The 16,917-nt window shown below is 40.9% G+C and overlaps 1 protein-coding gene across 1 annotated transcript; it reads left to right on the top strand.

The window, feature by feature from the left end:
- The first annotated feature begins 448 nt into the window (after nucleotides 1-448).
- Nucleotides 449-14,785, top strand: LOC124257260 (C-type lectin domain family 10 member A-like). The gene is made up of 4 exons (XM_046691278.1): nucleotides 449-1,046; nucleotides 2,548-2,632; nucleotides 8,575-8,748; nucleotides 13,884-14,785. The coding sequence occupies exons 1-4, from the start codon at nucleotides 738-740 to the stop codon at nucleotides 14,099-14,101; spliced, it is 786 nt and encodes a 261-aa protein (XP_046547234.1). The 5' UTR covers nucleotides 449-737; the 3' UTR covers nucleotides 14,102-14,785.
- Nucleotides 14,786-16,917: the final 2,132 nt, after the last annotated feature.

Genomic DNA, 16,917 nt, shown 5'->3' on the forward strand with positions numbered 1-16,917 from the left:
ACTTTGTCACATTGCAGTTCATTACCATGAAGATCCGGGTTACAATTTCTGAAGAAGGCTTGTTTTCATCAACCAAAAGTGGTAAGAAGCGATTAACGGGATCAGGTGGGTTGACACATGTCATTGTATCCCATTTGCGTAGATCGATGTTCACGCTATCAACTGGATTTACATTATCATTAACACACCACGGTGATGTAGCTGGAATATTGCTGAATGTTGCGTTAAACACCAAGACACAGATACTCATTTTCTTCTTTCATGATTCCTCAAAAATATAAGGAAAATATGGAAAGTTGAAAATGCGTTTAAAATATAATGGACAAGACACACCTGTGTCACAGTTGAGTGCGTAAATGCATTGTCTCCATGTAGAATGGGCATTGTCTTCAACGCGTAGATTAATATGATGAGAAAAGAAATCAATGAAACGAAAGGCGGTGTCACCTGCAGGCAGGTATCACAGGGCAGTCTAACTAAACGCAGGCACAGAGCAAGCCAGAAGACACTGCATCACAGGAAGACACCGTGCCACCGGAACCTTGAAACACATCGTAGAACAATTGGCATGTAAGAAGTCTCCCCCGAACGGGAATCTAGCACCACAGATGCTTAGTTCATTACAAGAGGATATTGCCACACAGTTGTGAAGCACATCGGCGTACGCCAAGCACATCGCAGGAGTGAAGCACATCAGAGAAGCACATCAGAGAAGTCCAGTTAACCACCTTCCCATAATGTTTGACCTAGCCACCTTTTCTCGCCTTTTAACCATATATGCCACCATTTCCCGCACTATGGCGTTTTGTGATATCAGCTCATTCGTCGTCGATGGACAGGTGTTGAGAAACTCTGATTTTGCGTCTTTTCCCAAATCGGACATTTTCCGATGTGCCGGATTATGTGTGACATACAGCGTCTGTAAATCATTCAATCTAAACACGAAGACCAGGACCTGTTACCTTAGTTTCAAAGATTCAACGGATACGGGAAACGTACAGTTAAATGCTGATTACATCCAGAGCGATATCAACGGATGGCCCAAGGTATGTGAGGTGTAAATACGTCTTATCGCATGATCAGATTATACAGCGTTGAATACATCATGTGTTATATTTAGGATTATACTTTCTTGGTATAGTACAAAGTCTAGTATATTTTTGGTTGAGGCCTATCCGGGATTCGAACCCATACTCTCTTTGCGTGGCACCAAACGTACGTAGTATAGACTACCAGTTGTGAGACTTCTATTTGGGTGGAAATCTCTCTGGCTGAGTGGGTTAGATTGCTGAATTCGTGTGCTGGCAGTTTTGTCAATTTCTCGGAGTGGGTGTGGGACGGTGGGGTAGCCTAGTTGTTAAAGCATTCGCCCGTCACGGCCCGGATTCGATTCCCCACATGGGTACAATGTGTGAACCTTATTTCTGGTGTCCCCCGCCGTGATATTGCTGGAAAATTGCTAAAAGCGGCGTAAAACCACACTCACTCTGAGTGTGTTGGTTTGAATCCTGAGTGTAACTCACCCCAAATGTAACTAGAATTTGCACTTTACTACAAACATGCATTCCCAATGATAAAATGTTTCTTAAGACCACGTTCTTAAAGGTATTGTGCATTCAGAGGTCTTAATATAGCTATATTTAGGTTTGTTTATTCGTAATGCATAATTTTGGGGGTTTTCAAAGATACGAAAAATCGTCTCAAGTCAGGCTATCAAATAGCAAATAATACCGTCTTTGTGCAAACTCTGGCGGTTTCCTTTTTGATATACGAATGGAAATTATGAGATACATTCATGCGGGTAATATTTGATACCAGGACAACGAATCTGGAACCAACCGCCTGAGGTTGGAAATGTGAACATGTCTGATTGTTGATGGCCGTATTCTTATTAGAAGCAGTATCCGATGACTCCATTTTTATATTTTATTTTTATTAAATTATTAATGCATAAATAGTGCCTGATCACGCTGTCTCGTGTGTGGCCATTTCTGATGTCCCCCGCCGTGATATTGCTGGAATATTGGTAAAAGCGGCGTAAAACTAAACTCACTCACTCATGTGTGAGTGAAGTTTGTTACCAGGTGAACCTAAATACGTTATACCCTCAAACATCCGCAAGTGTAATGGTTAGATTATCTCAAAGTGTGAAGAGGACAAATATCGAATGTTGTTGTGTTTTGTATAAATGGGAGTCGTGAAAGGCCTACTAATGACGTTTCTATATACATTGATTTGTGAGTGAGTGCAGTACAGCAACCCTCATTCATTTGTCTCGAAACGTGTCCGGTACATTAGGAAGACATTCGTGTTATTTCCTTCAGGGTTATTCTAATTATCTGAGGGGCGGTGGGGTAGCCTAGTGGTTAAAGCGTTCGCTCGTCACGCCAAAGACCCGGGTTCGATTCCCCACATGGGTACAATGTGTGAAGCCCATTTCTGGTGTCCACCGCCGTGATATTGCTGGAATATTGCTAAAATCGGCGTAAAACCATGCTCATTCACTCTAATTATCTGAACATTTCAGAGCAGAATGTTATATTTCAGCGTATAGGAGGACCTTGTTCTCAGCACACCTGCCACCCGACTACTTTCTGTGCTGTGAGTCGTTCAACAACAGCCACGGTTTGCAGTAAGTTCATACGATCGCTAATATACTCCTAAAAAAACGCTTAGTATAACTAGTTTTATGCATGGCAAACTAATTTATACATGTAGTCGGACAAAATCGGGTCAGGCTGGCTGACTTGGTTGACACACGTCATCCTTTCCCAATTGCGCCGATCGATGCTCATACTGTTGATGACTGGATTATCTGGTCTAGACTCGATTATTTACAGACCGCCTTAATATTGCTGAGTGCGGTGTAAACCTAAACTCACTCGCTCACTCACTAGTATAGGTCACGACAGGTTAACTATAGCCGTAAAACTAGGGGGTTCTGTACCTTCTTTTGATAAATGTACATGAAAACATATTAAAGTCGCACTGAACATGAAATAGCGTCAACCTGATGAAAACGACCATTAATTCTGTACATTAGAACGATGAACGGTTAACGGTAGAAAGCTGTCGCCATCGTGTGTCAAAAGATACACTTCACACTTGTATACTAGCCACATAAAGAAACTGTGCACACAGAAAATTCTTTCAGAATTGGAATACAACACAGAAAAGACGACATGATGTAGACGCTTTATAAGCTGAAGTATCGGGCCTCAACAACATGTCAAAAGAACATGAACAATATCCGTAACGATGACGTCAGAAGTTCAAAATTGAGTCGGGAGTCACACGTCGAAGTCACAAAGTCAATAACAGGTATGACCATCATGCGCGTGAAGCACAGCAGTGCAACGACGACGCATAGAGGCTACCAAATTTTCCAAATGAAGGCCTGGGGAATGGTTTGGGACGTGGTCACTGCCGTCTGGAACCCATCTGTGTCTGATATGAGTCACCCGAATCCATCTGTCCTGCCTTGGCGTCGTTACTCGGGGTCGCCCAGAACGTGGGTGGTCGGCGACGTCATTACTGTTTCCCTAACGCCTGAACAATGCAGATATCGTGTTACGATGGCATTGGAAATGTGCTGCCACCTGTTGTTGGCTCATGCTGCTCGACCCTTTCCAATGGCTTCATGACGTTGAGCACATGTCAATCTTGGCATGATGTGCATGTGACTTCTAATGTGCATTTGTGAACGTTTGAATGACCAAAGATCAAGCTTTCGACAGTGACAGCAATTTCTGAATTTCACATGTTGTGAGCAGCTGCACAGGCTGCACGTGCAGTAACACATTGCAAGTCCATAGGCCACCATCAATGACGTCACGTCGCCTGGCACCTGCATGAGCGTTTGATTGTCTCCAATACTTGCTATGTACACACCTTTATTTATGCATAAGGACGCTGTCTGTCTATCTTTATATTTTATGTGTGCACAGTTTCTTTATGTGGCCAGTATATTTAGAACAACAGATTTTCAGAATACGACAGGTTGTGAGATACAATGTCAGGTACCCAAAATGGCTTCAGGTGAGCCAAATCTACAGACTTTGTATTCACTATCTTGGGAATGCTGACAAGTCATTTTTAATAAGACAAAAAAATCATATGTGGCTGTTTAAAATTTTCAGAAAGCATTCATTCAGGACATTGCACAAAATTGTGTGTGCATTGTTCTCTGGATTAAGTGGGACTCTATTAAAGCCTTGCAAGATAAGATATGCTTATACGGACGAGTTCCCCGTGTACTGTTGGTTTACGGCAAGGTTGTGTACTTCGTCCGCTGTTCTTGTGTTTGAATCAGTAAACACTTCACATGGCTTCGTCAGATTGCAGTCACATGGTATTCATAAAAATGATGTCTGTCTACCAAGGATAGAAAGATATTCACGGTTTAGAATAAATAAACACAAGGTCAAAATTATTAACACAACATGGAAAAATAAAATTAATTAATATACATTATAACCAGGAATATAGGCCACCAGTAACCAAAGCTGGAACCTGCAGACTTACAGTTCAGATGAGTCCCCAGCAGGATTTATGCTATCACGTTGGTCATCATCGGTTGTTTGTAATGCTGAGCAATCTTAATAACGAATAAAAAAATACAACCAAGGCAATAAAACGCGAGTTAATATTATATATAGATTATTAGATTTTTATTACAAAAGTAGGGGGAGAATAGTATACAAAACCTCTTACCACTCGAATTTCACAACCATTAATTAAGCAGTTAATGATCCCTTTACACTAATTTACACAAATATTGAAAAGACCCGTTAAAGGGGTCGAATTATAATTACTTTCCACTGTGTGAGAGAGTTTACACGGTCAAAACAATATCTGCATTTAATGAATATTCATAGGTATTGCAACTGTGTCCAATGAAATATTGTCCGGAAGCAGCTTGGTCATGTCTTGACTATGGAATCCGAGAAGGGACATTGTCGCTATGTCGCGTGTCGCCCTTTGGAGGAATAAATATTATCAAAAACGCGACACGCGACATCGCGATAATGCGACAATTGGCGAAATGTCGCGTTGTCGCGATGTCGTGTGTCGCGTTTTGGTTAATTTTGCTTCATTTTGCTTGTATTTGAGAGGGCGACACCGCGACAATGCGACAACGCGACAATGTCCCTTCCAGGATTCCATACTTGACCGACAACCCAGACAGTATAACCTAGATTCTGTGTATGCTTGGAAGTGTGTTGACAACATCTTGAATGTTCCACTTCATTTGGGGGCGGTGGGGTAGCCTAGTTCGCTTGTCACGCCGAAGACCCGGGTTCGATTCCCCACATGGGTATAATGTGTGAAGCCCATTCCTGGTGTCCCCCGCCGTGATATTGCTGGAATATTGCTGCGTGTTGCCTCGGGAGCAGAATCTGCCGTTGCGTTATCAGCGATTGCAGAACTACTGGTCCCCATGGTACCTGGTATTGTGGTTAAACTTTGGTTGCTGGCGATCGTACCCCGTTTGTGTACTGTGGCTTTCAATGACAGTTTATACTTTTATATGTTATCAAACTCGTTTTGCTAAACATCTGTGATAGTCTAGTTATTGTATCCTTCGGCAACTGGGTTCCATAAGTTTACATACAACTGTGGTTGTTTTTTGTAATGTTTAAAACCCGCGTAGATCCTGGCTAGAGATGTGATCTTTAGCAACCTGTGCTTGAACAGATATTTATATACATAACACATCGAGTCTGGATCAGACAATCCAGTGACTATCGATCAGTTTGCATGCGATGACATGTGTCAACCAAGTCAGCGATTCAGTGATATAGCTTGGATATTGCTTTGTGCAGCGTTAAGCAACAAACAAAGCACACAAAAAAAGAAATAAAAAAGAAATCAATGCTTAATTTTATTTCGTCATAGCAAGGCTGAAATATTGCCTATGCGATTGTATATTTTTACTCCATTTTTAACACCCATTCCAACACTAATTAATTCTAAAATGTCAGGTATTAATAGATGATTTGGAGAAGTTGTTGATTTACCAAACATTCGGGCAGTCTCATATGTCGATAAATCTAGATATTTTAAGCGAGTCCTTATGCAATTTACATTTGGACAGACTGTTAATTTGAATGCTGAATAAAAAAACAGACCGTTTTAATGAACGATTGTACACGCATTAAGCAGTCGATAGTTCTTCTGTTTTTACGGAAACTGCTGTGGGTATTGGCATTGGGATCATTAGTTTCCAAGATCCACACAATTTAATCTATTCGAGAGCATTCACAGAGCTGTCCATGGTCTGTAAAAGAAAATAGTAAACATAATAGTTCGATAATTTAATAGATTAGACGATCACATCAAGGTTGTCCTGGGGCTGTTTGCATCGATATACAAGTTTAATTTGCTTCTAAATTTCTGAAGAAATTAACGTTCGCCTGTTTTAACAGACAGTTGGCAATGCAAATATGTTTATTAAACAGTTTCATATCCGGGCTATTGATATGTTTAAGCAGGAATGGCATTCAACTATTAATGAAAGTTCTAGATATGATTCATATCGTCAATTTAAGTCGTTGCTTGAGCCAGAGTGTTATCTTGCTCACCTTCAATACCGAAATATTCGCAATGCTTTTATACGGTTTAGATTAGGCCTTAATGATTTATTAATTAACCGTGGAAGATATGCTTCTATGGAAAAAACCCAAAGATTATGTCCATTCTGTTACATTATTGAAGATGAATTCCATTTTATGTTTATTTGTCCTGTATATGAAAATCTAAGAAATAAGTATCTACCGCAACTGTCTTTATCTCAAATCAACGTTAATCTATTGTCTTCCTTACTTTCCTGCAAAGAACCTCCAAAACAACACCAAGTTGCTCTATTTATCTACAATGCATTTTTGTTAAGAAAAGAATTGATTAGTTAGAAAGTTGATTATATATGCCATTGTCAAGATGTATCTCTTTTGTATATGGGCCTATGGCCTTTCATACAATAAAGAATTGAATTGAATTAAGTGGTTGGCAATCTTGTACAATTAATTGTACACTGTACATTGTACCGTTAATGTCATTCATCACTGATGAGATATGCCTATTCAGTAGCTGTGTACCTAAATACATGTGTATGTACATTTTGCCCAACAACGGAAACCGATCAGCTTCAATCAAGTGATGAAGTTCTTCTCATTTTTCAATAAGGAAGTTGAATAATAGATTGAACATCTCAAAACATTGCCTAGTCACATAGGTGTTCATAGCAATCGTACTGTTTTGTCTTCCGCGAAAGGAACTGAGGGCAAGTAGTTTTAGATAAACACACAACACAACAGAAAGCAATCCTAACTGGTCTTGCTTTTAAGTTATATCTGCATAAAATGATGGTCCACTTAAATTGACTCCTTTTGCTTTTGAAAATGGTACAGAAGGTCTACCTGGCGACGGGAAAGAAATTAGAAAGCTATCTTCTGGCTCCCTACTGAATGAATACAAAAAGCAAACCCGTCACAAATCGTACTTTCAACAAAGTCACTAACGCAGTTTGCTGTGGTCTCACCTCACTGGACCCTCAACAGTAGTAAAGGCATTGTCCGGAGTTAGGACGTTGCCTTTGAGGTTAACATCGATCCGGAATTACGCCTGCAAGGAGTCACAGCTGTTAAATGTCTTACTGCCAGAAGAGAAAATGACCAACACATATCTGTTTACATTCGGTCTTCCTTCACGCCCAGAATCACTAAAGGCTGGATACTGTCACTTCAGGGGAGATGCTTGTCAGTACCTACCTTTCAGTTTCACCATCAGGGGCTAAAGCTAACAGTAGATCTTCTGTTTTAGTAAGGCAGGGTGTGATCCACAGCCCTGTTTCAATTCATACCAGTCTTCAGGCTTCAGTTCGAATAACTTTGCACATTATTTTTACTTTCTCCATGTACATTCATCTTAGGACAGGCCTCGGTTGCTGAAGGCAATTTTAACTTGGTTAGTTTTCTTATAACTTAATTAGCACAAAGAATCAAAATGTACATAAAAAATGAAATCTGATAAAAAACACTGAACCATTTCCAAGGTCTTAAGATTTTATGGAAATCCACATGATAGCAGGCGTCGCCAGTTGTGTTTGACCTTGGGTTATATACCCAATATAAAATAAACTGTTCTGAAAAAATCTGAACTTCTTAAAATCAGTGACCAATACCATATTCTAATTCTTGCAGTTGTTGCCCTTTGGTGGATCCTTAAGTGAGTTCCTGGCATGCTGATTCATCGAGAAAAATGCTTGCTGCCTTCTGTGGTTTCTAGAATGTAGTTTAGGTAATGTTTCTGGCATGCTACCTTGTGAGATTCTGGTATGCTGCCTGGTCGAGTTATATGCAGGCAACGTTCTGGGGTTTCTAGCATGTAGTCTATTTAAATTATTGTGTGAGTTTCTGGCGTGCTACCTTGTCAAGCTTACGACATTCTAAAATATATTCAACGTTTGTAGCGTGATATTGAAGTCTTTCAAACTGTTGACGCGACTGCACCATCTACTTGGAAACAGAAGCATAAGAAAACACATAAATATTTATCTTTACTTCATATTTTCAGAGCCGGTGCAGTTCATGAACCCAGAGGAAGATACAAGCACATATTACGAATTCGTCGACGCTGGCAAGGCCTGGGATCTTGCAAAGACAGACTGTGAGGACCGAAGTGGACATCTTGCCATAGTGGAAGGCACGGCAGAGAACGAATTTCTTCAGAACACTGCGATAGCGTGCGGTAAGGTTGTATACTGTACTCATTTTATGGTTAATTCATTTACAAATTGACGGTGGTTCCGTTCTGTTAAAATATCTGATTCATGTTTGGTAAAACAAACATGTATATTTGCGGAATCTGTCTTTAATGGATAGATGTTGAAACGTGTCAGCTATTGACAGATGGCGTTATGTTTCTATCGTTGATGTAATGTCGTAATTTGCCTGTCACAGACAGATGGCATGTGCCTTCCATTGTGAGATGTCTTAATGTGTCTCTGATAGATAAAAGTAGTAATGTGCCTCTCATGGATAGACGTCGTAATGTGCTTTTCATAGATAGATGCCGTAAAGTGCCTCTCATAGATAGATGCCGTAAAGTGCCTCTCATAGATAGATACCGTAAAGTGCCTCTCATAGATAGATGCCGTAAATTGCCTCTCATGGATAGATGCCGTAAAGTGCCTCTCATAGATAGATGTCGTAATGTGCCTTCCATGGATAGTTAGTTCGGATACCTCTACACAACGGTCTGCTGGTGGATTTTGCAGTCACGAATCTGTAGGGCAGGTTTGTACGTCACGCAGCGCTCTAGTCTAGCCCTCTGCGATCTGCAACGTTGTCCTTCTGTTGTACACATTCCTCAGACGGTGTATTGTGTGACTACTACAGAACTGGGCTCGACCAAATGTTGCTACGGATTGTTGAGCACAGTGCTTACCCATGTCACATTCACGATGCTGATTTGCGAGTTGCGGCATACTCGCTTCTTTATTCAACTTGCAGTGCTGATTCGTTTTCCTGTTCAGCATAATCTTCGTGCTAGCATTCAAATGCACGGGCGCTCGCTAAGATGATCCGGTGACTCGATGAACGTCATTGTTGTGCTTCATGCGGCATAACCCTACTATCCACGTCGGTCAAGGCCATGTTCAAACGGCCTACATGTCATTACCGTGTGTATGAAGACACAAAATACATTGCCGTGTTTACAAGAGACTAAAACAAATTACACCCCTCACACTTATTACCAATAAGGTGGTTGTCGGGTTTCTTATTTTGTAGAGTATATGTCGATAATTTGTGAAAATGTAAATGTCAGTACAACGAAATATGTAACACATTGAAAATCAGATTGGGATAAAGAGTCCTTTTTCCTCATCACTCAACATTTTCGGCTTGAAAACTCAGCATATATCCAAGTAACTTCGTGTCCGAACATATGCCTAACCTTTATAGCAAAACGAAATTATAATTTTCCATGTATGATGTCGGTAAGTTGAATGAGATGTTCTGTTTAGTGAGTGAGTGAGTACTGTTTTACGCCGATTTTAGCAATATTCCAGCTATATCACGGCGGCGGACACCAGAAATGGGCTTCACACATTGTACCCATGTGGGGAATCGAACCCGAGTCTTCGGCGTGACGAGCGAACGCTTTAACCACTAGGCTACCCCACCGCCCCCTGTTCTGTTTAGTATTTAATATAGAATAAAACAAGTAAGAAGCTCAAACTTTTTCGGCATATTGTAGGAGTGTTCCAGAAGTATTTTGATGAAGGAAGATACATATACTCATGCCAATAATGGTTGTCACCCCTTCAATTTTTTAATTAGCGAGGGGTGTGGGTGGGGTGGGGTGTGAGGGTGTGTGGGGGTTGGTGGGGGAGGGGGTGACAACCATTATTGGCATGAGTATACATAGCTACTTACAACCCGTTTTTGTACTGACACCGTATTACAATACTTTCACCTGGAACCCAACACTGAAAAAGTAGTAGGAAACAGTTAACTTTAACAGAGATCGCAGCACCTTCCTCACTGTAGATTCTAAGAGTTTGAGCTTTAAGTTTTAGTGAGTATATTTATCGAATGATAGGAAGTTTGTTTTGTTTTTTTATTTATGCATGTATACATATACCATTGTATTATAATGAAACGTTTCAATACATGTTTGCCTGTACCATGAAATATGTAATTAAATTTAATATAAATAAAGTTTCCGACCTGTACACGTTGCTTATTTAACAAATATTTAGAAACTTCCTGTTCTAAAACGAAATCATAATATATAATAAATTGGACATTTAAATAGAGCAGAATATGCAGAAATACCAAGATGTTTGTTCCTGATCAGATTTGAGCGACGGAAAAACAGTTTCTCACACTGTCAACAAACGAGCTTGGGCAAACCCTTTATTTATTATTAATATATATAATACTGGCTGTGTATTCATGATAAGATTTGAAAGAAACAAAATTTGCTAAGACATTTTCACATGTCTCAAATACTTAGATGGATGTGAACTCTTTGATGTGTATAAACCCATTAAAGCACCAATCATTGTCAACCTCTGCAGCTGGGGAAATCCTGGGTTTGAAGTCTCCGATGTGCTCATTGAGTGTCTCGTGTTTCAACAGGTTATAAAGGCTTCCTATAACGTCGTACACTTTTGTGTTCAATATTCAATTTAGTCATCGATATTAACACACTGGAACCGGAATCTCTTGCCATTGAGTAAATATCTCAATTCTAAACACACGTTTGTTATAGTTTGAAACCTCCGTAGCAACACGGTCTGACAAACAATTGTACAAACTTCGATTTCTTCTAGACGAGATAACCAGATCCTTTGTTGTACTAAAGAGCTGGTCATTCTGTAGGGCCCTTCAATATGGCACTGAAAAGGAAAAATGTCTTCAAGAATTAAACACAGTGAAGAAAACACAAAACAAATCTATCTTGGAAGAAGCTGTACATACGTTTATGTGAGGCGCATACTGATATTCTTGCGGCGTTGCGAAGGCGTTGTATACGCACGAGCAAAAGAAACTAAACCGAAACTAAAATTATTATTTGTCGTAATAAAAATAGATAAAGTGTTTAAAAAATGCTGTCAACTAAATACCTAAACGAGCTAATAGGTGTGTTTCGGAAAGCCAAAATTATAGTAACGGGTTCTGATGCAAAATGACTTAAACCGTGACAGTTAGACAACTTCAACTGTTTGGATAGCTAGGGTAAATAAGAACTGCAGTGCAGCCATCTGCTGTAGCATTCAGTTCGTCATAAAGACACAACGATCATACCAAGGGTTTGGAAAGAAGAGAGAGACACGGTAGCTCTTAAACTCAGCTCGAGGCCAAGTTAAGGGAAGACTTGCCTTACCGTGAACAGACCCAGGAGTGGTAGACGTTCCATCTCAGCCTCCAATCGCGGAGTGACCTTCACCGGTCATCATCGACGTCAAAGATGGCGGTGGATACAGACCGTCAGCCAATGAGGAATAAAAACAGGTCACGGGTACTCTTTTCTGGCGAAAGTCCATTTGATCTCTCCAATCCTGATGTTACAGCTTGTATACCCCGTCGACAAGGCCTGCTAAAGAGAGTTCTTCAGGAGTTCTTGCTTTTCGGCGGTGGTAGCGTCATGGTTTAGGGCGGTATATGTTGACAGAAAATGACGGATCTTGTAGTTTCCAACGCCGATATCACCACTCATCGCTATCGGTGTGAGGGACCTCGTCCAGGTTTTCACTCGTCCATGCAACAAAACCCTCGGATTATATTCCAACAGGACAATGCCCGACCAAACAGCGCGACTCAGCATGAACTTTCTCGACGCCGATGTGACCTTTATGTCATGGCCATCCCGAGACCCTGATATTTCTTCTATTCTGTATGTGTTGGTTTATTTGGGATGTAAAGTAAGAACAAGACAGATTCTTGTAATGCCAAGACTATGTCTGTTAAGCACCTGTGGAGGAATGGCGCCCATGCCACCTCAGGTTATTCACGATCTGACGTACTCCGCACGTCGTCGGGTGAGAGCTAGTCTGTCTCACAGTCCCTGAACCACATTATTTTCCCTACTGCCAAGCCCTCTCTGCAGTGCTTAAGCCCTAAATAAAGCAAGTCTAGAATTCCCCAGGTTCAGGAATCTCTGGTTTCCCTGGGGCTCCTTTTCAATTTAAATGGGTTTGTTTGAAAATAAAAATATTCAGAGACTAAGCATTAGTCTAGGTGAGAACCTGTATTGATGCCATTGTGGGTCGATATTGACAAAGTTCCTGACACTGTACTGTCCACTAAATGCACTGTTGAATGATCCAATATCGACTAACCTCAGACTCGTTGTTGTGCTCTGTGAAATCTTGTATCAACCTCCTTTTGAAGAATTTCTTATGTGCATGCAAAAATGTACTTTGCAGTTGCATCTATCATTTCTCAACTGTCATATCTCTTCTGTCAATGATCGTTATATATTGCTCCGTGTAGTTTCCCGTGTGGCTGTAAACGTACAGGAGAGGACAATTGTCTGATAGTTATGAGTTTGTTGGTTAGATTATGTAGGAACTGTACACATGTAGAGTGAGTGAGTAAAGTTGTAAGCCTGTTTTAGCAATATTGCAGCAATATTACAGCAATATTACTCCAGAAACGGACTTCAAATTTAATTACCCATGAAGAATCGAACACGAGTCTTTGGCGTGACGAGCAAACACTTTAACCATTAGGTGACCGCAACTCGACAAATGTACATGGAGAAAAGGCTTTTAGTTGTGACTGTTGTTAGAACGTTGGTTACAAGGAGCGCCCGCACTCTCTCTCTCTCTCACTCTGTGAGTGCGTGCGTGCGAGTATGTGTGTGTGTGTGTGAGTATGTGTGTGTGTGCCTGTGTGTATATCTGTGTGTATGTAATTTCAACAGTTACAAAATACGTTTCGTTTAACGTCCGATCGAAAATTATCTACGTATAATAGAATGATAAGCTGACAACGGTTTTATCCCGACAAAATATTATAAGATATTTCTCAAATGTATATTTTACATCTATGGACAAAATTGTGACATAAAACTATCCTTGCTATAGCTTAAAACATCTTCACTAGCTTCTAATCGGCATATACTGGTATCAAAAGCATATACACATGTGTGCCAAGTGAAATTCCCCGATATGTCGTGCCCAAAAACGTGAGACTGACGCGCACGTGCACGCACACCCATATATATGTGTGCATGCATACATATATATATTCTAACCGGTCTCACATTGTAAGTGTAATCATCGTGAAAAAGACGTTGCCATCGATATAATTATTTTCACACATCAATATAAATATAGATATAGATACACCTGTGTTTATATCCCCCAGGATACTCAGCCAAGTTGCTATGGTTCGGGGCGACTGATGCAGCTGTTGAGGACACGTGGAGATGGGTAGACGGGAATCTGATCCAGTTCACATCATGGATGGATGGACAACCCAACAACCCAGGAGAACAGGACTGCGCTGGATTTGTCATCGGCACCGGCTGGAAGAGCAACCCCTGTAGCTATTCCTATAAATACATCTGTGAAATTAAACTTTAAAATGTTAATTAATAAATATATGCAAACATGATAGGGTGAAAAGGGTCCCTAATTTAAATCAATGAGTGTATGTGTGTGATAGCTCGGGGGAGGGAGGGGGGAGGTGGTTGTGTGGGGGATGTTTGGGGGTTTGCAGTTTCCATGGAGACTGGCTGTTTGTGTTTCAGCTTCAATTATTTTATTAGACTGGGGGCCTGAATACTATTTCCTCAATTTCTTACAACAATGTAAGTTTATGGCATACAGTTTCTTGAAACATTAATTGTTTATGTTGCATATGTATCGAATGAACAAATTTGGGTGTTGCTCTATCTTTAGGAGTTTAGCAGGTGCTGACTAAGGACTATTTCATGTTTACCGTGATTGTCTTTCATGGTTGTAAAACTATACCACATGGTCGATGGTTTCGCCCCGTAAACCTGCATTTCTTTCGTCTTTCAACCCACACCGAGTTAGTATGCCGTGATGTAGAGGAAATATGGTTCAAAGGGGCGCGAAGTCAAACGCTACCAGTCTCAAGTAATACTGTGTAAACATATAAAAATGACAAAAAGGCATATTATTTTGCAGCATATTGTGTAAATGATAAGGACTCAATAACTGTTTGAGAGGCATTCTAGAAGAGGTAATAATAAAAATGACACGTCTTTATGGGTGATCAACTTCTTTATTATACAGTGGCCATGTTTCGGTATAGATAAATACCGTTTTCAAGCATTTTAAGGAATGGCAAGACTTTATGGGTGATCAAGTTCTTTATTGTACAGTGGCCACGTTTCGGTATAGATAAATACCGTTTTCAAGCATTTTAAGGAATGGCAAGACTTTATGGGTGATCAACTTCTTTATTGTACAGTGGCCACGTTTCGGTATAGATAAATACCGTTTTCAAGCATTTTAAGGAATGGCAAGACTTTATGGGTGATCAAGTTCTTTATTGTACAGTGGCCACGTTTCGGTATAGATAAATTCCGTTTTCAAGCATTTTAAGGAATGGCAAGACTTTATGGGTGATCAAGTTCTTTATTGTACAATGGCCACGTTTCGGTATAGATAAATTCCGTTTCCAACAAGACTTGTCAGTCCGCTGTACAGTGGCCACGTTTCGGTATAGATAAATCACTTGTCCCTTGAGATCATTCTTTAAATGAGGCCACATCTCTAAAGGCGTAGTGACGTCAATCATATGGGTGATCAACTTCGTTAAAATGGTGTGAAACGTCGTTATAAGTATCTGCTGAATCGCCACAAGAGTTGAACATCAACAAGACTTGTCAGTCAAGGTGGTCCCTTGAGCATAGAAATGAGGAACATCTCTAAAGTAGTGAGCGTCCGCTCAATCGTTAAATAATGTGTGACCGTCGTTGCTGCTGAATCACAAGAGTGACCCTTCAATCATGGGTAGCAATGGTGTGAGCGTCCGCTCGTCATTTCCGACCCGGTGTCCCCACATGGGTACAATGTGTGAAGCTATTTCTGGTAAACTCGGCGTAAACCCAAACTCAGTCAGTCAGTCAGTCGTCACACCGAAGATCCGGGCTGGATTGCCATATGGGTACAATGTGTCAAGACTATTTGTGGTGCCATGTTATTGCTGGAATATTGCTAAAAGCGACAGGAAGCCCTAATCACTGAAACGCGCTTAGACCGAGTAAAACAAAGAATTTATAATACTATGTAAGGCAACATTTGTTTTAGATTTAATCAAATTTAAAGGGGTGGAGATAATTTCATTTCAGATCATTTGTTTTGTTTGTGCGTTTTTCATAAATAAAATTTTGTGTTGAAGCTGATTTGATGCCGTTATTTGTTCAAGATAACATTTTTGTCTTACTTATCACTGGAACATCGCTGTGTCAGCAGGACGATCGATTATGTCGGTGTTCAACTGTGTAGTTATGAAAACTAGCAGTTGAAAGATCGCCTCTAGCCTTTGTTTAACGGCACATGGGTTATCTCATTCTTGCCTCAAGTCAGTGTAGAGGGATCTCATCCTTGCCTCAAGTCAGTGTAGAGGGATTTCAGCTTGGTATAAGTCAGTGTAGAAGGATCTCATCGTTGCCTCAGGTCAGGGCAGAGGAATCTCAGCCTTGGTTTAAGTCATTGCAGAGGAATCTCAGCCTTGCCTCAAGTCAGTATAGAGGAATCTCAGCCTTGTCTCAAGTCAGTATAGGGGAATCACAGCCTTGGCTCTAGTCAGTGTAGAGGGATCACGGCCTTGGCTCAAGATAGTGTAGAGGGATCACGGCTTGGCTCAAGTCAGTGTAGTTTGATCACGGCCTTGGTTCAAGACAGTATAGGGGAATCTCAGCCTTGGCTCTAGTCAGTGTAGAGGAACCTCTATCTTGGCTGAAGTCAGTGTAGAGGGATCTCGGCCTTGGCTCAAGTCAGTGTAGAGGGATCTCAACCTTGGCTGAAGTCAGTGTAGAGGGATCTTGGCCTTGGCTCAAGTCAGTGTAGAGGGATCTCGGTCTTGGCTCAAGTCATTGTAGAGGGATCTCAACCTTGGCTCAAGTCAGTGTAGAGGGATCTCCGCCTTGGTTCAAGTCAGTGTAGAGGGATCTCAACCTTGGCTCAAGTCAGTGTAGAGGGATCTCGGTCTTGGCTCAAATCAGTGTAGAGGGATCTCCGCCTTGGTTCAAGTCAGTGTAGAGGGATCTCGGCCTTGGCTCAAGTCAGTGTAGAGGGATCTCGGCCTTGGCTCAAGTCAGTGTAGAGGGATCTCAACCAAGGTCAGTGTAAGTCAGTATAGTGTAGAGGACCTCATCCTTGGCTCTGAGTCAGTGTAGAGGATCTCGGCCTTGGCTCAAGTCAGT

The sequence above is a fragment of the Haliotis rubra genome, unplaced genomic scaffold (assembly GCF_003918875.1).
Source record: "Haliotis rubra isolate DU_JTF1 unplaced genomic scaffold, ASM391887v1 Scf117, whole genome shotgun sequence".
In the NCBI taxonomy this organism is placed as follows: domain Eukaryota; kingdom Metazoa; phylum Mollusca; class Gastropoda; order Lepetellida; family Haliotidae; genus Haliotis; species Haliotis rubra.